General features: G+C 38.4%; 1 protein-coding gene across 5 annotated transcripts in view; it reads left to right on the top strand.

Annotated features, from left to right (window-relative positions):
- ccdc136b (coiled-coil domain containing 136b) overlaps positions 1 to 22,755 on the top strand; it is a 165,168-nt gene that overhangs the window by 50,007 nt on the left and 92,406 nt on the right. For 3 of the 5 annotated variants that reach the window (XM_059987125.1, XM_059987122.1, XM_059987126.1), the window contains exons 2-3: positions 19,029 to 19,091; positions 22,296 to 22,391. In XM_059987125.1, coding sequence (XP_059843108.1) covers positions 19,044 to 19,091; positions 22,296 to 22,391 — 144 coding nt within the window. In that variant the 5' untranslated portion in view covers positions 19,029 to 19,043. Of the gene's footprint in view, positions 1 to 7,695; positions 7,741 to 19,028; positions 19,092 to 22,295; positions 22,392 to 22,755 lie in introns of all 5 variants that reach the window. The other 2 variants (XM_059987124.1, XM_059987123.1) reach the window with 1 other exon arrangement.

Raw genomic sequence — 22,755 nt, 5'->3', positions numbered from 1 at the left:
TTCTTTTCCAATCAATTCTGGTCAAATCCTCTCTCATGCCTCTGACATTCCCTTTACTCCCTGTAATACTGACACATCTGACTTTAGCTGCTCCTTCTCAAATTTCAGGGTAAATTTAATCATTTTATGATTACTTGCTCCTAAGGGCTGTTTTGCCTTCAGCTCTCTAATCAATTGTGATACATTGCACAACACCCAATACAGAATAGCTGATCTTCTAGTGGGCTCTACCATGAGTTGCTCTAAAAAGCCCTCACATAGACTGTCTAGAAATTCCCTTCCTGTAATCCAACACAAACCTGATTTTCCCAATCTACCTGCATATTAACATTGTAACATTGTCCTTTTGGCATGAGTTATCTATCTCCCATTGTAATTTGTAGACCACATTCTTACTACTGTTTGGGGGTCTGTATACAACCTCCACTAGGGTCTTTTTACCCTTACAGTTACTTAGCTCTATTCACAATTATTCAACACCTTCTGATCCTATGTCACTTCTTTCTAATGATTTAATTTTATTTTTTACCAACAGAGCAACACTGCCCTCTCTGCCTTCCTGCCTATCCTTTCGATACAATGTGTATCCTTGGACATTAAGCTCTCAGCTGTGGCAGACCACAGTTTGTACAGCTTCAGAACTGTGTCTGACATGGCTATAAGCCGCATTGGGGCCCCACAGGGGACTATATTGGTTCCCTTCCTGTTTACCCTGATTAACTTGGACTTCAGTTACAACAATGCGTCATGTCATCTGCAGAAATTCTCTGATAACTCAGCAATAGTTTGTGTATAAAGGGAGGATGAATACAGGACCCTGGTGGAGGACTTTGTCAAATGGTGCAAGTTGAATCATCTGCAGCTCAACATCATTAAGACAAAGGAGATGGTGATGGGCTTTAGGAAGACTAAGCCTGCACTGGTCCCTGTTACTATTGATGGTGAGGACATGGATGTGGTGAGGGCCCACAAGTACCTGGAGGTGCCTCTGGATGACAGGCTTGAGTGGAGTACCAATACAGAGGCTGTGTATAAGAAGGACCAGAGTTGCCTCTGCTTCCTGAGGAGACTGAGGTCCTTTGGAGTATGCAGACCTCTCCTTCATGTGTTCTACCAATCTGTTGTTGCCAGTACAATCTTCTATGTGGTGGTGTTCTGGGGTAATGGCATCAACGTGTTTGATGCCAAAAGGCTCAATAAACTGATGAGAAAGGCTGGCTCTGTTATAGCAGTCAAACTGGAGGCTGAGTTAGAACAAAGGACCCAGTGGAAAATCCTGGCAATTCTGGACAAAGTTTCTAACACTCTGCATTCTATCTTGGCTGAACAGAGGAGCACTTTTAGTAATAGACTAAGACAACTACGCTGCTCCCAAGAGCACCATATGAGGTCATTCTTACTCTTGGCCTTCAGGCTCTATAGTGAGTCAACCTCTAGCCGGGGAAGTGATAACCCCCTCCTGTTAGACTGTTTGAGACAACTTATTTTTTATTCTTTCTTACTTCCCTTCTAATATTTGTATACCTGTGCACTTGTAATACTACTGTGGCACTATAATTTCCTTTGGAATCAATGAGATATCTATCTATCTAACTTTTCAGCCATGATTCAGTGATGCCTACAACATCATACCTGCCAATCTGCAGCTGTGCTGCAAATTCATCCAGCTTATACCATATACTGCATTCTGTATTCAGGTACAACACCTTCAGTCCTGTATTCACCCTTTTTGCTTTTGTTGCACCATGCTCAATCTTTTCATTCCTGACTTTGCCTGAGGTCTTACCAACATCTGCCTCCTCAACATCTCCACTAACTGTTCTGACACTCTGTTTCCCACCCTCCTGCAACTCTAGTTTGAACTCCATTGTGCAGCATTAACAAACATTCCTGCTAGGATATTAGCCCCCTCCAGCTCAGGTGCAAATCGTCTCTTCTGTACAGGTCCCACCTATCCTGGAACAGAGCCCAATGATCCAAAAATCTTATTCCCTCCCTCCTACACCAACTCCTTAGCCATGTATTAAACTGTACAATCTTCCTAGCTTTAGCCTCACTAGCACATGGCACAGGTAGCAAACCTAAAATCACAACCTTGGAGGTCCTGCCCTTTAGCTAGCACCTAAGGACTAAGAAAGATGTCAAGCACTGGTTTCTCCCCCGGCTGAAAAGAATTTCTAATTCCAGACACCGTACTTTGAGAAGAAGGACAGATCCTTGGATAGGATGCAGAAGTACTTTATTAGAATGAAGTCAGTTTAACCTCAGTGGTTACAGCTGGTGGTGTACTGGCATCTACACTGGACTTAGAGTCGAGTGGTCCTGGTTTGGAATCCAGCCGACTCCTTGCACGCTTTCCATTCATGCTGGGTTAAGTGTTAAGCTAGCAACTTGGCCTTGTCAAAAAACAGACAAAAATGCTAAAGGAAAGACAAGGTTTTTGCCCGATGCGCCACAATGTTCTGAAAGGAACAACAAAATAGACAACCTCAATGGTGGGGAAGGTTTTAGAAATAATGATACAGGACAAATTAACAGCCATTTGGATGAGGCTGGATTAATTAATGAAGGCCAGTAGGGATTTGGAAAATTCAAATTGTGTTGTCAGAATGAGTTTCTTTTTGATTAGGTATTTGAAACAATTGATGTGGTCAGTGGAAAAGTTGTATTGTAAATGGATCTCCAAGCAGCATTTGATATAATATCACATATTTTGGTTTGCTTGGAAGATTAAAGTTTATGGAATATAAAGGCCAGTGGCAGCATGGATCACAAATTTCTGGTTGTTTAGATGATTGGTTGACTAAAGCTTGGCAGCAGCATATTGCTTATGTAGTGGGCAAGCACGATCATATTTTTGTCCCGTTCAGTCACCAGAGGGCAGCACAGTGGTACAGCAAGTAGAACTGCTGTCTCACAGTACCAGTGAACCTGGGTTCAATCCTGACTTTGGATGCTGGCTGTGTGGAGTTCTGCGCGTTCTCTTTGTTACAGTGTGGGATTTCTCTGGGTGCTCTGGTTTCCTTCCATGCTCTAAAGACAAGGTTAACTGGCCACTGTCAATTGCCCAGAGTGTGTAAGTGAGTTGTAGAGCCTGAGAGGAGTGGATGAAGTCTGTGGGAGAATAACACGTAGGATTGGTATAAGTGGGTGGTTTATGGTTGGTGTGGACTCAGTGGGCCAAAGGGCCTGTATCTCTCTGTGAGTAAGATTTGCTCACCTTCTCCGAGCTGCCTCAGTTATAAAGGATTTAAAGCCATACTAATAATGGAATGCTTGATCACAGATCTCAAAGTCTGACCACAGAGCAGGAAGCTTTGAAGTTTTTAAACAAGACTGGAGGTTTCATGACCTTTTAATCAAGGCCCAAGCACACACCAGGAGTTCTGGACCACATGCCAGGAATTACTAGGCTTTTAAACATAGTCTGAGAACAGACTCATTGACTGTGCTCACAAAGTAAGTTTTGGATTCTATACTGCCGGAGCAGAGACTAACACTGACAGCCAGTCCAATGCAGTTCAAAAAAAAGAGCAATATGTATTAACTATCCTCCTGTGATAAATCTTGCATCATGTGTATTGTATCCATTACTGGTGAGAGGTAAAGAGTTAATGAAGGGTGAATGAAGTGGTGTTTGTGAAGAGCTTAACTCCTTTAGTAAGTCTGAGAGACCACAATAAAGGAAAGGGTTGTCCTGGTGTGGTTTTGTATATTTCTCAGTGCTATCTCTTGCCTTTCTTGTGTTGGGGAGCACTCTGGTGCAGTGCTGTGTCACTCTGTTCCATTACTGGGCCTACCAGCAGCTCTTTGCACTATAATGACAAGCTGATTTCCAAAAATAGCTGAGTGGTGGGAAGCCTTCGACTCCTTATACAATCTGAGCATGCTCAGGAAATTAGCAGAAATGTGTCAGAGTTCCTAATCTACACAGAAAATATTGTCACTTGGAGAAAGGACCAGAGGCGAGAGGCAACTTGCGTGTGTGAGGGGAGTCTGGGCTCCTTCTTCTTACTGTCCCACGGACAATGTCTACCTTGAAGGCGGGTGAGAATTATATTAATCTATGGTTGACTAGTTCATGCAGTGCCTGTTTCTTATCCAGTCGGCAATTTAAAAATGTAGAAAAGTACAGGTGAATATTTATCTTTTAAAGTTAAGAAAATGTTCCCATTTTATTTTATTGCTGTTGCTGGTGATAACATATTAATTGCATTCTTGTATTTTTTATCTTTATGTTGCTCTCCAATGTCAAATATTCTGCGGTGAATACCTATTGGTAACAGCACAAACTCGAGCAAATTTAACTTTTTCTTTTCCCATGCTGTCATTGGGGTCCAGATATAACAGGCACCCAGTCTCATCAGGGCGAAGTTCTACAGTCACTGACTCACTGGAGTGTAGTTTCACAGGCACAGACTTTCAGCACTGTATATGACACGGACTGGAGTGCTGTTGACTTGGGGTTCAAATCTACAGACTGACCCATCGGGGTGCATTTTCACAGACGCTGACTCTCACTAGTCTGTTCATTCCTGTCCCTCCAACCGCCCCAGCTCTGTTTCTCCAACATCTTGACACTGGCAGAGCAGGAGGTGATAAGAGGCACAGATTCCTACCTAACCATGGATTTTTGAAGGTTGTTTTTGATCTCAGGCTAGGACATCTTGATGTCAGCATCCAAATTGGGATCTCGCTGTTTCATTTGTGGAGTTACACACTCGGCTATGCACTTGCAACTTAAGGAAGTTCTTTTTCTATCAGATTTATATTTTCAAATTATAAAATATGTTAAAGGGTTTAGGTGCTGATTTTGGGAGATTATGAATTGTGAAATTAACCTCTTTGTCATAGGTGCAAGTTATATTGTTTTCCAGAGCAGAGGATGTGAGGTGGCAGACGGAGAGTCAGTGGCAGAAATGAAAGGAGGGAGTTCAGTTTCTCAATGGACCTGGAGAATGAGTCATTACCTTCACAGGAAGGAGAGGGTTAGCATCGTCAGGAAGGGTAAAATGATGCATCAGTTAGTTCCACTGCTCCGGGGACCCGGGCTTGGTCATGCCCTTGGATTCTGTCAATGTGGAGTTTGCATGTCCTCCCTGTGACTGCATGGGTTTCCTCTAATTGCAGTAGTTTCCTTCCACATACCAAGAATATGCTGACTGGGAGATTAATTAGACATTTAAAATTGTGTGGATATAGTGAACTGAGAGGCCTATTGTGGTGCTGTATGACTCTAGAACTCCGATCACAAGGAGGATCTTTTAAAGTCAGCACCTTCGGGGGAGAGAGTAAGTGCCTTTGAGGGATGATCAAGTGGGAGGAGTGGACAGAAAGGGGTTAAGGGGTTGCTGAGACTCAGAGAGGAATTCTGAAGGATGGAGTATCAAGTAAGTTCCAAGTGGTGAGGGTAACATGCTGTAAGGATTTCTGGTCAATTTTAGATACAGTGAGATTTTGCACTGAGACTGAGTTCAACCAAAACTATTGAAATCCTTTCTTCCATTGCAAATTTGTGCACAGAAATTCTAGTGTTAACCGCTGGAGCCTGGAGTTGGCTGTGGGTTCTTTTAAAGGGGCCTATCCTGCGGAGGAGGGCTGGCAGAGCTCGCCTATGATTATAGACTGTGCTCAGCAGTTACCATGGTAATGATGTTGCTTAGAGCTCGAAAAGGCGGCGAATAGAAAACTGTCGCCCAGCAACACCACATGGAATCTGGCAAGCATGAGCATTGAGGCTGGTGATTGGCTATGGACCATTAATGGGATGTTAGCTACAGGCAGTGTGCGTGGACAGTGAGTCTTTGTAACTATCAGGGTTTCACATCTGATTACTGGGTCTCTGTCTATCTTACAGCCATTCTTTAAGGTCTTGTGTGCAATCACAAGGGTGATCACCTGATCATAAATTCTCATGCCTGTTTTCTCAAGGACTCACCACTCATTGGGATCTTACTTTGAACACTAGGGTGTCACTCCTAATCGCTAGTATTTCAGTCCATTATCTCATGTCTTGTTGTGGTTTCCTGGTTGACTTGCCAGGGTTTCTACTCAATTATGGATGTCTTGACTGGTCAATGGGGTCTCTGTACTGATCTCTGGAGTACCATACCCAAAAGCTTTGTCATTGGATTATTCTGGAGTATTACTTTTAATTATTGCTTTTTGCATCATCTCCAAGGCTAAGGCCATTCAGTTGTTTCCTGCTACTGACTCTTCTCCCTCTTGTTAAGTCATTCGTATATCAGGAAATGTTCCCAAGTGCCGAAATAGCTTCCTTCAATAGCACATGCTATTCCCTACGATGTCATGTGTAATCAAATCTAGAGAGTGGATAAACTTTCTTGGGTGTAATTTCATGCGGATTTATACAGCTATTGTTTCAATTATCCTCAGCTTAATATCAATTCCAGAATTCCTCTTGTAAACCAAGGTCCACTTCTTGGTGAACATCTCTACTGTCAGTTTTTAAAAATATTTAGTTCCTGCATCTACTTCACTCAGCTTCCCTTCTCCTGCTAAATCACATCAATATTTATTTCCCGATTCACCCACTTAAATCACTCCCACCAGTCAAATCTGGAACTTTTTAACCTCTCCTTGTTCAACCCATTATGACCAGTCCACTTTAAATCATCTAATTTGTTTCTCCCACCTAAACCATTGCCATCAATCCACCCCCAGTTCATATAATTTCTCACTTGTCTGCAAACCTTTGTTGCTAGTCCATGCCTAAATTGTCCCACCTTTCTCCTTCAAATCACTGTCCCTCTATCAACCATTTTCCATCACTCATATGCAAAATTATGGAGGTTGTTTTCTTCAGAGAAAAGGTTGGAAATCTTAATTGAGATGCAGAAAATATTGAAAATTTTTGATCAAGTAAATAAGAAACTGTTGGGGAGCCTAGAAGATTTGTAAGCAGATTAATAAAGATTGGTGAAAACAGAGATTGTTATAGTTAACAAATTTTTATGATCTAGAAGACTCCATTCGAAAGGATAATGAAAGCAGATTCAACAATTTATTTCACGGGGGGTTATAGAAGAATAGTGGGAGAGCAGGAATAACTGAATAGCTCAATTGTGGAATGATGCCCTTCTTTGCTGTATGATTCTGTGACTACCACACAGTTTATTTCTCTAACACCTTTAACCTCTTTACTCTGTTCTTTCTCTAACTCACTGCTCAATCCTTACCATCTATAACTGGTGGTGCAGAATGTGTTCTCTTTTCTTTAACCGTACCAATTTATGACCAAGCATTCCCTAATTTGGTATTATGTTCCTGTTGAATTCCAAGCCTCAAATTCTATTCCTGAGGTAACTACTATGTTTACCATATTTCCACTAATTAATAACCTTCCCACAATTCACCAGTTGCAGAAACTGATGCATAATTTTATCTCTGAGGTAGATGACAAAGAGCCAATTAGGTAGTTGGAATTAGGGCACAGATTAATATAATTTAATTGACTGTCAGAAATGGCTGAAGGAAATCAATGGCCTTTGTCTATTCCTATGATTCTATGCATACTTATTCCATCCTCACACTTAACTACCTCACTTCTTCCCTTTTTGATCTTTCATCCAAAATATACAACTTGTACTAAACTCAACCAGTTGTCCTGTTCACCCATCAACTTTGATCTCCTGCGACATTATATTTTTTCTTTCTTCATTCATTCATTCACAGGACGTGGGCACGTGGTGGGTCTGGATTCATGAAAAGGCCAACCAGGTAAGGATGGTGGATTTGCTCCCCCCAAAGGACATTGTTGAACAAGTTGGTTTTTGGGATAATTCAGTAAATTCATGGTCACAATGCCAAACCAAGCACTTTTTAAATTCTAAATTTATTTAATTATTTGAATTTAAATGTCCTAATTAGCATAATGCGATTTGAACTCGTATCTCTGGACCATTGGCCCAGGTCATTGGATTCTTGTCCAGTAACTTATTCACTTTTTGTTCACTGTGCTAACATTAAACATCCCTTATTTCATCCATTATACTGGGTCTATGGTGTTCTTCAATCATATTTATAGATCTCAAACCAACACTTCTTTTGACGGCATGATTTCTTTAACTTCCTGTACACCATTGTCCTCTGTCCTTTCATTTTTTGCCTGATCCCACTGTCCTTCATTTCTTTCTCGTTCTCCTCCCTCATTCTCTTCATCTACCCTTTACCCTTCCATTAGTTTCCTTTCCCACCTCCTTCCATTTATTCCATGTTCCATTGCCCTCTCTTATCAGATTCTATCTGTTTTGCCCTTTGTCATTTCCACCTATCACCTTCCAGCTTCTTACATCATCCCATTCTTCTCCCTCCCTCCCCTGCCTATCAAGCTCCTTACCTGGATCTGCCTATCATCTGCCAGCCTTTACTCCAGTCCTTGCCCCTTCATCTTTATACTAGTTATCTCCCCTCTTTCTTTCTTGTCCTGATGAACAGCCTTGACCTGAAACATTGACTGTACTTTTCCTCCATGGATGCTGCCTGACTTGCTGAGCTCTTCCAGTTCCTTACTGTATTACTTCTTTTGATATCTTTTTTTTCAAAATTGCTTGCTCTCTTCACCCATCAAAATTATGGATTTTTCAACATTGGTACTTAGCTCTTAAACCTTTTCCAAGTCTATTTCTTCATTCGAGCTCTGGTTGACCTACCCAAACTTGTCTTTTCTGCCTCAGCATTTATTTGAGTTAATCTTATTTGGGATTTTTCAGCTGTAAAGTATCACTATGAAATCTAGTCTTAGAGCCTGATTTATAATTTTTTTAGTGATTATATTTTTATTCTTTTTACAAATAACTATACTTAGAAATATGGTTTTTATTATAGCGATTTTAATTTTTAAAGTTGGGGTGATTCTTTTATATATATCCTTTATATATGGAGTGTTCTTCAGCTGACATGGGGTTAGGATTAGTCTTACTTTTTCCCTTTTTAAGTCATATTTTGGCTTTTTCTCTTTTTCTTGGGGGGTGGGGGGAATGGTCTGTTTTCTAATTCTATTTTTTTTTGTACCAGTTTGTGTTAGTTTTTTTATTTGGGCTGTTTTTGAACTTCAAATATGTCTGTGTTGTCGTCACTTCCGGGTCTTCTCTTTACTTTTGTTCCTCTTCCGGGTGCATGAGTTTATAAGTTGGTTAACCCTTTCTATACCAAAGGGTTGATTTTAGAATTATGGCTCAGACCATTAATTTTGTGTCTTGGAATACTAATGGTTTAAATCATCCAATTAAACGAAAGAAGATTTTCAAAGTATTCCAAAGACTTAATGCTAATATCATTTTTGTACAAGAAACTCATGTGAGGAAGGAGGACAAATTTCGTTTTTTTAGATTTTGGCGGAGTCAACAGTATCACGCAAATTCGAATGCTAAAGTAAAAGGAGTTTCAATTTTTATTGACTCCTCTGTTTCATTTGTTCAACATGATATTTTTTCAGATCCGAATGGCAGATTTTTGTTAATTACGGGTTTACTTTGTAATAAAAAGGTTGCTTTGGTTAATGTTTACGCTCCAAATGTGGATTGTCCTGACTTTTTTAAGTCTTTATTTACCTCTTTACCCAATCTAAATGAATATAAGTTAATAATGGGTGGTGACTTTAATTGTTGTTTAAATCCTCTGATGGATAAATCTTTATCTATTCAGACTTTACCTAATAAGTCGGCCACTTGTATTAACTCTTTTTTGACTGACAATGGAGTTTTTGATATTTGGAGATTCCGGCATCCTAATGACAAAGAGTTTTCTTTTTTCTCACATGTTTATCACTCTTATTCGAGAATTGATTATTTTTTTGTAGACTCTTGTTTTATTCCATTGGTAATTGGTAATTGATATTATAGCTATCTCTGATCATGCTCCATTATTACTTTCTATGAAATTTACGGATACAGCTTCTAATGCTAGACAATGGCGATTTGACTCTACCTTGTTGCAAGACTCTGACTTTATAAAATTTATGAAGGAGCAGATCGACTTCTTCTTTTCAACTAATTCTACAGATGATATTTCCTGCGGAACACTTTGGGACACTTTTAAAGCGTATATACGTGGACAGATTATTTCTTATTCTGTTGGTTTGAGGAAATGTACTAAGATGGAAACTCTCTTATTGGTTGATAAAATTAAAGAGATTGATAAGAAATATTCAATTGCTCCTAGTAAGGAGCTTTACAAACAAAGGGTTGAACTTCAAATGGAACATAGTTTATTACTTACATCCTTGATTGAAAATCAATTAATGAAATCTAAATCTGATTTTTACATACATAGTGATAAATCTGGTAAACTGTTAGCTAGTCAATTGAAGAATGCTTTGGTTAAACGTCAAATCACTAAGATTGGTCAGCAGAATGGGAATCTGACAGTTAATCATGATGAGATAAATAAGGCATTTCAAGACTTCTATACCTCCCTTCTATATATCAATCTGAATTTCCTCAAGATCATAATACCATGTCTGATTTTCTTGGGAAATTAAATTTTCCAAGATTATCATCTGATGATCTTTTGATATTGGATACTCCTATTACGGATGTAGAAATTAAGGGGGCTATTTCCTCAATGAATTCTGGGAAAGCACCGGGTCCAGATGGTTATACAGTTGAATTTTTAAAATTTTTTTCCGCTACTCTTTCCCCTTGGTTAGGTAAGGTTTTTGAGGAAGCCATTAGATTGGGGAATTTGCCACAATCTTTTTATAGAGCTTCCATTTCTTTAATATTGAAGAAAGATAAAGACCCTACTAACTGTGCTTCTTATAAACCTATATCTTTATTGAATGTAGACTCCAAGATTTTTTCCAAGTTACTGGCATCTAGATTGGAGAAGGTATTACTCAAAATTATTTCAGATGATCAAACTGGTTTTATTAAAAATCGTTATTTGTTTTTTAACATTAGGAGATTGTTGAATATTGTTTATACTCCCTCACATGACACTTCAGAATGCGTGATTTCATTAGATGCGGAGAAAGCATTTGATAGAGTTGAATGGCCTTACTTATTTAATGTGTTGGAGAAGTTTAATTTTAGTCCGATATTTATATCATGGATTAAATTGATTTATCATACTCCAGTAGCCTCAGTGTTTACCAATAATCAAAGATCTCCCTTTTTTCGCTTATTTCAGGGCACTAGACAAGGATGTCCTCTTAGTCCATTACTATTTAACATTGCCTTAGAACCTTTGGCAATTGCCATCAGACAATCACAGGATATTTTGGGTATTAATCGTGGGACAGATATTCATAAGTTATCTTTGTATGCAGATGATTTATTACTATTCATTTCTAACCCGGAGAAATCCATTCCAGCAGTTTTATCATTATTGGCTCAATTTAGTGAGTTTTCTGGGTATAAGTTAAATCTTAATAAAAGTGAATTGTTTCCTTTGAATAAACGGGTCCCAATTTATGGAAATTTACCTTTTAAACTAGTTAATGACTTTTTTACTTATTTAGGGATCAAAATCACAAAAAACCATAAAGATTTATTTAGATTTAATTTTTTACCCTTAATTGATCAGTTTAAAGGTTTGTTTACTAAGTGGTCACCTTTATCTTTATCCCTAATAGGTAGGATTAATGCTATTAAGATGGCTATTTTACCTAAGTTTTTATATATTTTTCAAGCGATACCAATTTTTATCCCGAAATCTTTTTTTACTCATGTTGACTCTAAAATTTCTTCATATATATGGCAGAATAAAAATCCCAGGTTAGGTAAAACATATTTACAGAAGACAAAAAAGGAAGGCGGGTTAGCATTACCTAATTTCAGATTTTACTATTGGGCAATTAATATTAGATATTTGTTATGTTGGTTGAAAGATGGGGGTGGATCTTTTGGCCCTTGTTGGGTGAGTTTAGAAACTAAATCGGTATCAGCTTATGCTCTGGGTTCTATTTTAGGGGCTTCTCTCCCTTTTGCTCTTTCTAAATTGCCGAAACAAATTGACAACCTGATAGTTAAACATACTTTGCGTATATGGTTTCAATTTCGGAGATTTTTTGGGTTGACTCAATTTGTTTTAAATAGTCCTATTGTATCTAATTGTTTTTTTCACCCTTCCATTATAGATCAAGCTTATTCGGCTTGGAAAACTAAGGGATTACTAAGATTTTCTGATTTAATTTTAGATAATTGTTTCATGTCTTTTGAGCAATTATCCAACAAATATAACTTGCCTAGATTTCATTTTTTTAGATATTTACAGATTAGACATTTTTTAAGTTCTGTACTCTCTACATTTCCAAATTTTGTGCCTTCAGATATTTTGGAGAGTTTATTTGAATTAGACCCTTTTCAAAAAGGGCTTATTTCAAAACTTTATAATATAATTATGAAGATACGTTCAGAGCCTCTTTATAATATAGACTAAAAAGGATTGGGAAAGAGAGCTTAGTCTTAGTATTTCTAGTGAGAATTGGGATAGAATTCTTCAATTAGTTAATACATCATCGTTATGTGCCAAACATTCATTAATACAATTTAAGGTCGTACATAGGGCCCATATGTCCAAGGATAAATTAGCTCATTTTTACTCTCATATTAGTCCTATTTGTGATAGATGTCATTCTGAAATTGCGTCTTTAACTCATATGTTTTGGTCTTGTTCATTTTTGGAGAAATATTGGAAAGATATTTTTGATATTATTTCTGCGGTTTTGAATATTGATTTACAACCTCATCCTATTACCGCAATTTTTGGTTTCCAATGTTAGACTCACTGCATTTATCTTCTTCAGCCCGTTGAATGATTGCATTTCTAACTCTGATGGCTAGAAGATCTATATTGTTGAATTGGAAAGAAATTGATCCTCCCACTGTATTTAATTGGTTCTCTCAAACTATGTTATGTTTAAATTTAGAAAAAATTAGAAGTGGTACTTTTGAGACTTCTATTAAATTTGAAAAGTTATGGAGACCATTTATTCAACATTTTCATATGATGTAATATATCAAGTTTCAAGTTCATTTGATTTCCCAGCTCTTAGCTTGTGTATTTTGAGAGGACCGGAAGTGACGGCATTGATGAATACTTATTTTTGTGAGATATTATAAACAGCCCCCTTTTTTTTCTCTCTTTTTTTTTGCTTCTTTTTTCTTCTATATTAGTTATTAGTTATTAGATTAGACTAGCTAGTTTGGCATTATATTTTTTTTGTTTTTTTTCTTTCTTTTTTCTGTTTTCTTTATATAATATATTATGAAATATTTAGACTTACTATGTTCATACATATATTTTATGGCTTATGTTTTGGTAAACTCATTTATATTGTAACTATTATGTATGTTTTTTTCATATGTAATGGAATTTATATGTTGGTAATTTCTTTATCAATATATCATTTGTATTCTGTCCATATTACTAATATTAATAAAAAGATTTAGAAAGAAAGAAAAGAAAAAGAAATCTAGTCTGATGAAATCACATAAGGATGCTGATTCTGAGTAAAAAGCCAACTGTTGGAGGAGCCAAAGTGGTTAACAGATAGTTGATTTTTGGGGGTCAGGGTAGAGAGTTTAGAGAGAGGAGTGTGAGGCACGGGTTGTCAGGTGAAAGATGAAACAAGTGAACGGGGGTGTTGGGCACCTGGAGCCAGGTGGTGGAGGTGAAGGGGTGGAATTAGGAGATGACAGCTGGTAGGTGATAGGTAGAAGCAGATAAGAAAGAGAAAAAAAGGCAGATGGTGCTGGATTTGGTGGGTGAGATGGGGGCTGGAGGTGGGTGGAGGCTGGAAGATGATAAACAGAGACACAATAGGTTTAGTTTTTGGACCCTGATAAGTAGTAAGAGGGTTAAGTTGAACCAGATAAAGTGGAGAAATGTAGTTAGTTGGAACAAATTGAGGAAGGGGACTGGAGACCCAGCAGGTTAAGTGTGTAGGTGATGGGCAAATGGAACCATTTGGGGGAGGAGAATGAAATTGGGTAATAGGAGACTGAGGGAACATTTTTGGTATCATTCTTGGAGTAGGATGAATGTTGGTTGTCAGCTTGTGGGTAATAGGTAGAGACAGATAAGGGGAGAGAAAATTAGGGGTAGAGGAAAACAGGCAGAAGAGGGGAACAAAACTGAGAGGGCCGGAGGTTGTAGCAGGTTCCTAAAATTGTAAAATGTAATGTTTAGCAGACCAACCAGGTGTAATTTGAAGTGCTCTTTTTGATTCTAGGTGGAATTTGAGATGTTTTTCATAGTTGTTAGTTTGAAAGTGTAGCTCACCATGTTGGGGGTGTGGGTTTTGGCAGATCAGGGGAGTTGTGTTTGATCAGTCGGTGGAATGGAGTTTTTCGGGGTTGTATGAGACATTTCTGGATGGGTACAGGGGTTTGTTGTGTATTATTGTGCACTCAATTGCTTTTCTGGTATTATTTATCCTGGTGTGCCTTTTGTGGAGGTGCGTATTTTGCTTATCATTCCCCAGCCTGAGCAGATACAATGTTGAGAATGAAGGGAATGTCTGGTCATGTGAATTAAACTGAACAATAACACAGGAGCATGCTGTTTGAACTCAGATCACTGCTAACAAAAATCAGATAAACAAAAATGGATAAAAATGCAGAGTTATCCTTTGAGATGCTAAGGGATAATGGGGCAGTCCCTATATATGGAGTTAGATTACTTTATGCAAATGAGTAGAGCTAGATTAATTTATGGAAATTTAATCCAGTGCTGGAGAACTACAGCAGGAAATATTACAACCCAGCATCACACTTGGAAATTGTGCCAAGGTTTATGTGGATCCAAGGATGTGTGCAGTAATTCGTTATTTGGAGGAAAAGTGTAATGTGAGTGAATGCTATGGGGAAATCTTGTTACATCGAGCAGATGAATTAGTCGTTCCTCTCAATATTGTATGAACCACGGTACCACATTTTCGCACATACTTTTGTACTGTTGCTGAGCACACATTAATCTCTGAGCTTCAGTTTGTCTCTTCCACTGGTGCCCAGCTGAAGATGGGATTTAACAGAAGATTTTAACTTTTAAATAGATTGAGCTCAGGTGATCTTTTTGACTGTGTTTTGAGGATAGCTGTTTACAGTACTATGTTGTTAAACAAGAGTAGATCATGGTAGATTTAGTAACAAACCAGACTTATGTAGCAACTAAACAGAACATGAATGTCTATCTAATAAAGATCATAATATATACAAGAACTTAAGCAGATGGTGGAAATATTGAGCAACCCAATAAGTGCTGGAGGAGCACGGCAAGTTGGGCTGCAATTATGGAGGGGAATACTGTCGACATTGCAGGCCAAGACCCTTCAAAGGAAGGGGGAAGAAGCCTGAATAAGAAGATGGGGGTGGCAAATAAGATCATAATCGGATGACATTTCAATTTAGTGTACAAAATGGCAAAATACAGAATTACTATTAAGATTGTAGATTTAAAGACTTGTATTGATTTTTATGAGAAATAAACTGTCCATGGTAAATCCAAAAAATCTGTTAATAGGTAAAACAACCAAAGATTGACGAAGTGAGTTACAGGAAAAGAACGTAATGGACATCAGCTCTTCTTGCCTAACAAGTCATGGATGACATAATATAAACCAATGTAAAAGTGTACAACAAAGCATATATCTGAAAATTTACAAGGATGTTGCCGGGTCTGGAGGACCTGAGTTATAAGGAAAGATTGGATTTTATTCCTTGATACATAGAAGATTGAGAGGAATTTTGATAGAGGTATACAAAATTATGAGGGGTATAGATAGGGTAAGTGCAAGCAGGCTTTTTCCACTGAGGTTGGGTGGGATTACACTGGAGGTCATGAATTAAGGGTGAAAAGTGAAAAGTTTAAGGGAAACATGAGGGAAAACGTCTTCACTCAGAGGGTGGTGAGAGTGTGGAACGAGCTGCCAGCTCAAGTGATGCAGGCAAGCTTGGGTTCAATGTTTAAGAGAAGTTTCGATAGGTATGTGGATGGTCGGGGTGAGAGCAGCTATGGTCCTGGTGCAGATCGATGGGAGAAGGCAGTTTAAATGGTTCGGCACAGACTAGATAGGCTGAAGGGCCTATTTCTGTACAGAACAGTACTGTACTTTTCTGTGACTATAACTCTATATCTCACCACAACTAGCACAGATGAAGGTGATTGGGAGGGATGCAAAGAATAACAAAAGATGACAAAACAGGTTGTACAAGTCACAAATAGGGGAAGAATGAAAAGGAGTTTGCAATGTGTATCAAAGTAAAAGATTTTTCTTACATAAAAATAACCATCAGGAAGATAGACTGTTCAAAACTAAGAAGTAGGATTGCAAATTAGAAGAACCTAGTGAATGAACTACTCTGCTTCTCTGTTTTACATTAGAGAAAGAGTAAAAGCACACTGGTCTTCCCAAGGATACTAACATAGAATTAGAGATTGGGCAACAACAACATTAATATAATTCAAATAATGCTGATGATTAAAGTAATGCAACTGAATTTTTAAGAACAGGGAACATTATAAATTCTACCTTTAAATTCTACCTAAATATTCTTAATTGAGAAACCATTCCTTTAGTTTCAAATTTTGCACTGTTTTAAAAGTGTGAATTATAATCTGCTTGTATGTTATAGACAGAAACTTCCTAGAGTCTACAATTTAAAATTAGGTGTCTAAACATGTTGAAAAATTTTCACCTGATCAAAAAGGCACCATGGATTTGTAAGACAGAGGTATTGCCTAACAACCTCAATTGTAGTTTTTGAAGCTGTATATATGTTAGTTAATGGGAAATTTCTATGGATGTTACTTGTACAGATATCTGGAAGGCATTTGATTTAAATTGAAGTTAGAAGGCTACTACTCAAAAGTTTATGGAATAGGTTAGGAATTTGGGAGAATGGCAGACCACAGAAAGAAGGGAAAGTGGACAAGTGTGAAGATACTGGTTTCGATGGCAATTATTTCCCATATTTGTCTGTAACTAATCCTGTGGCTATCGATCCTATAATTTAGATTACAGGATTGCTAGCCACACATCCATGTCTCACAGTAACAAAAGGTTAGTGCCATTGTAAATGCAGGCGTCAAATTTTAGAGTATACAATGCATTAAGTGAATAGACTGAATGATCAAAACAAGGCGTTACTGGTGGTGGTATTTATCAACAACCTCCTCACTGCTCAGATTTTTTTTGCAAAAATTGCTTGATTTTAAGACTCATAATAAAATTGTTCTAAACATGAACTGTTAAGATGAATTCCAGGATAAAATGATGGCTTTTGGTATCCAAATAGGGTGGGACCAAGCATTACTGTGCTCAGTTCTGGTCGCCTCACTATAAGAAAGGTGTGGAAACCATGGAAAGGGTGCAGAGGAGATTTACAAGGATGTTGCCTGGATTGGGGAGCAGACACTAACTATATAGTATAACAAACAATGAGCACTCCGCTCCTATCTGAATGAAGGAAGGAAGATCATTGATAAATTAGCAGCTGAAGATCATTGGACTCAGAACACTGTTCTCAGGAACTGATTCTTAGTGCTGGGATGCTTGATCTCCAACAACTGGGAAACTAAAAAAATAGAATTAATACAGAGTTAATGTAATTGGGAGGTTGATTATCAGCATGTATTCAATAGGTTGAAGTGCCTTTTCCTACTGTGCCTCTCTATGGTGCAGACTCCTTCTTTGTACAGGGTATGATTCTCACCATTAAAACATTTTCTCCTTAATATCTACTGAATTTACCAGTGCTCTTTGATGCCACATTTGGCCTTGGCCGAAACATCGACTGTACTCTTTTCCATAGATGCTGCCTTACCTGCTGTGTTCCCCCAGTATAGAAACATAGAAAACCTACAGCACAATACAGGCCCTTTGGCCCACAAAGCTGTGCTAAACATGTCCTTACCTTAGAAATTACCTAGGGTTACCCATTGCCCTCTATCTTTCTGAGCTCCATGTACCTGTCCAGGAGTCTCTTAAAAGATCCTATCATATCCGAATCACATTCTGACAGCATATTCCAAAATCTCAGCCTCCCATAACCATCACCCATTAATTCCATTCCAAGCCACATGCCATCCAACTTGGAAATGTTATCTCTGTTCCATCATTGTTTCAGGATTTCAATCATGGAGCTCCATATCCAACAGCAATGCCTCTAACAGTTTGTTTTAGAAGTCCATTTGCCTTGATTCCCTTATATCCAAATATCTCCATCTCTGATGAAGGGTATTCAACCTAAAATATTAAAGTCTGTTTCGTTTTCAAAAGATGCTGCCTGACTGGCCAAGTGATTTTCTACGTTCATCACTTTATCTTCCCTCTGAATATATTTAGTGATCGAGCCTTGGTCAGAGTTATAAAGGATGAATAGTTCACAAGTGGAAAGACTGAGTGAGAAAAATTTGCTTTTATAACTCATCTCACATGCTTGAGTATCACAGAGGATTTCACTGCTATGAATTATTTGTCTATAGTTAGTCTCTATTGGTTTATAATCATGGCAGACAATTGATAAACAGTACAATAAAGTATCACAACAAAGAATTAAATCTTAAAATGACAGAGCACAGATTGAAGATATTTGGCTCATCGTGCCTGTACCAGTCTTCTGAAAGTATAACATTCCCATTCCCCCGATCGTACCTTATAGCCCTGCAGATGCCTCATTTTCAAGTATTTATTCATGTTCCCTTTGAAATTCAATTTCTCCATAACTATTTCCTGTAACACATTGACTGCAAAAGGAATTCTCCTTTTCTCTTTGTTGCAAGTTCAATCCTTCATCCTGTCAGATGGTATGTAAGTCCTCTCATTTGCTACAACTATATTAACACAGAGCCTTTGTAATTCACTTGCAGACACCATTTCTTAGCTGTAGCATTACTGAGGTTAATTCTTGCCTGTATCTCATTCCAGTTATTGAGTCATATCTGTGATATTCACTTAGCCATTGGTTTCTGCCAATAATTCTCATTAAGTCACCAATTCCTCTCTCTAGTGTGCTTCCATGTATGGGTTATACATTCTATTGATTCCCCTTCTCTCTTCTTAGCATTCGATTGACTGTATGAATCCGTTCTCACGGGAACTGAACCAACTAGCAGAATATCTTAAGGTGAGCCATACATTCATCTCAAGTGTTCGTTCCTCTTCGGGATTTCTGTTCCATTGTTAGACCATAGTTTTATTTCATTACAAGGTTGTTTTTGTTGATGAATATTAGTAGCACTTGGCACTTGAGCAGGATGATGATGGGTTGAGGATTATCTCTGACTGATATTTTTTGCCATCATGGAGCACATGATCTCTTCATTTCTTTATCTCTTCAAGCTGGACTCTTCTTTCCATCAGGGCAACTGCTGGAACACTGAATCAAGTATCATTGAAAGGAAGAGCTGGTTTTCCTTCCATAGATACTTCTGTGTGTGTCAGATGAGGCATCACTCCCACATATCAGTACCATCTTCAGCCAGCTACTACTTGTGATGCTGCTTCTCATCTGAAGGAAATTATTATTATGTGGCCTCCTGTTGTTTTCCATTATTTCTTCAGTTGAGGCAACTTGAAATGATCTCCTGTCATACCTGCTGTGTCGAATTCTTAGAATCATGAAGCACGGAATAGTTTCAGCATGAAAGGAAGCTATTTGGCCCATGTAGTTAGTACTAGTTCTATGCAGAAGCAATCCAGCCTGCCCCAATCCCCTGTCTTTTCCCCAGAGCTCTGCAAATTAATTCCTTTTGGATAAGTTAGTTTTTTAAAATATTACAGTTGAATGAGTCTGTCCCTACTAGTAACCCTCAGTGATGCATTTCACTCCTTAACCACTCCCTAATTCTTCTGCTCTCTGTCAATAACACCAGTTTCTTTTTATCATTCATATCTGTACCCATCATTATTTTAAATACCACTAGTAGATCTCCTCACGACCTCCTCTGTCCCAAGGAAATAACTTGAGATTCTTTAGTCTATCCACCATTGTAATGAATTAATCTGTATGAACAGTATGCTAGACAAGGTTTTCCACTGTACCTCAGTAATGAACTAATTTGCATGTTGAAGACTGTCATCCTGGAATAATTGTGGTAAATCCTCTTTGTCCCATATGGGAAACATCAAATGTAGCTGATGCAGTACAATGTATTATATGAAGCTTCTTGATGACCTCCTTGTTCTTCTGCTCTGTGTTTCTGTTTATAAAACCCAGGGTTACATTTGATGTTTTTTAATATTTTTCTCAACTTGGCCTGCCACTTTCAAAGAAATATGTATTTACTGCTCCCTCCATTCTTGCACTCCTTCTAGAGTTACACCACCTGGCTTACATTACCTCTTCTCATTTTTTACAATCAAATGTAGCACTTATCATTTCTTCATATTATGTTTCTTCTGTTATTTATCTGAGCTTTCCACCATTCTGTATCTCCTTGATGTCCATTACTATCTTCCTTACAGTTCACTATGCCTTCAAGTGTTGTGCCATCTGTACATTTTGAAAATCTGTTGAAATCATTAATGCATACTGTATTTAAAAAGCGGTGATCTTAGCACCGACCCCCTAGGGAACTCTACTGCATAATTCCCTTTAGTTTAAAAAATATTTTGGCGTACAATTTGCTCTTTGTTCCCTGTTACATTCTACCAAGTTGCTACAGCCCCTTTTATTCCATGACCTTCAGTTTTCATAACAAGGGTATCATATGGCACCTCATCAAAACCATATATATCACATCCAATTGCACTTCCTTCTTTCAGTCCTCTGAGTACTTCTTCAAAAAGCTCAATAAAGTTAACTAACCCTGAAATGCTTAACAAATTGATGCTGCTCCCTCCAACCAACTCTCACCTGTCTGAATAATTTTGTCTCTGATTATAGTTACTAAAATTCTCCCAACTTCCAAGTTTAAACTGACTGGTCAGTGGTTCCCATTCCATTTTTTGAACAAGGTTGCAATATATTTAATGTTCCAATGACTGGGCAGTACTGGAAGATTATGTTAGGGCCCCTGCAATCACTTCCCGGAATTCTTTCAACAACCCAAATATCTCATCTGCATGGGATCTGAGACAGTCAGTGTGTGTTTCTGAATTTAATATATTTTATAATGTTTTAGCAATGTGGTAATCTTAACATATAATCTTACATCTAACAAACATTGCTGAAATGACCAAAACCAATTATATTCAGCATGGCATTCTAGAAGTGCCGTGCCCTGTGATATCCAGTGTATATTTCCAAGGTTACCAGTGCCAATCATAGCCTTTAAGCAATGCTATGGTACCTAATCCTTTGAAAACCAATCTGCATTGTTGGAGTTTCCATACACTATGACACCCAGTATGTATTGCTAGATATTTTGTACCCAATGATAGTCAGTGTGCATGGCAGAGGTTGCTATGCCCTATGACAGTCATTGCTAAGGTTACCCTGGGTCCAGTGGCGAACATAGTATGTTGCTTGTTTGCTATGTGCCCCAGGACAGGCAACACACAGTACTTTATTAGATTCTGAAGTGTTTTATTTAGGGCAGTAAGTGTGTTTTCTGTATGGCAGCAAGGATGCTATGGTGGATTTCTCATAGTGAGTGGATGTTCCCTGTGTACCAAAGTTCCTACGATAATGATCAGGTTGCTAAGGTTGTCATAAGTCGATGCTCACACAATGGAGGACAGTACAATACAGGTACAGTACAGTACAGGTCCAAGGACATCAGCTGCTCTCTGTGTGAACTTTGCACGTGATCGCCCTTTGACCAAATCGACGTCCAGTTTCCTCATGCATCCAAAAGGTGTCCAGGGTTGTGACCTCCAACCTTCCTCTGGAGATAAGAGTCTATTACTCAAGCTGAAACTCCATTGCAGAAGACAGGAAGCACCCTGCCATTGGGTCTACTGTCTTTCAGATAGACGTGGAATCAAGGCCACATCTGCCCTTCCAAGTGGATGTAATGGACTGTAACTTGAAGAACATTTGATGGGTTCTACCCATGTCCTGGCCAAGGATTAACTCTTACTGAACATCTGAAATGGCTGATCCAGTCATTCCTTCTATCACTGTTCCTATGAGGCTACTCTTAACAACCCATTTTCCACATTAAAAAAGAAACTAAATTTCAGAAAATACTTTTTTATTGTAGAGTACTTCAGCATTTACGAACTTTGTAAAATAAATCATTAATTTCAACTTTTAAAAAAAAGGTTGTCATAAGTCTATGAAGATGATAGTGCATGGCTGGGGTTATGATTGGCTAATGACTTTTACCATTTGTTCAGTCCGTTGCAGCAGCTAAATTTGTGTGATTTGTTTTTTTTATCGTAGGAGGCTTTGCAGCGTGAGCAGCTCCTGGAACAGAAGTTGGAGACGCTGCAGTATTTACTAACCAACACACAGCTCCTCTCTGACAATGTCTGGCAGGTACAATCCTCTCCCTTCCCATAGTATAGTCCTCTTAGGCCGGTTTATCCTTGCTCCTCAACGAGCAATATTCCACAAACCACTGATTCTTTATGCTGCCCTGAGACCCTCTGTTCAAACATTCATGGGTATGTATTCTTACCTATCTGTACTCTTAATAAACTCCATCGAAGCTATGCTGGAAACTCAGTGCGATCGCTTGCCCTTCCTGAAGCCATGCCAGGGTGCTGATGTGAATGAATTGTCTATGGTAAGGGGAGAAAGATTCTCACCAGGATTGCTGTAATGTGGGAAAGGGTGAGCAGTGCAGATGTGGGGCTTGCTGTTACTCCCTGACTTGCCCCATTGCTGGGACTGGCAATGG

Source organism: Hypanus sabinus, chromosome 13 (assembly GCF_030144855.1).
Source record: "Hypanus sabinus isolate sHypSab1 chromosome 13, sHypSab1.hap1, whole genome shotgun sequence".
NCBI classification, from domain to species: domain Eukaryota; kingdom Metazoa; phylum Chordata; class Chondrichthyes; order Myliobatiformes; family Dasyatidae; genus Hypanus; species Hypanus sabinus.
The sequence above is the reverse complement of the archived record's forward strand: the minus strand, read 5'-3'. Positions and strand labels throughout refer to the sequence as shown.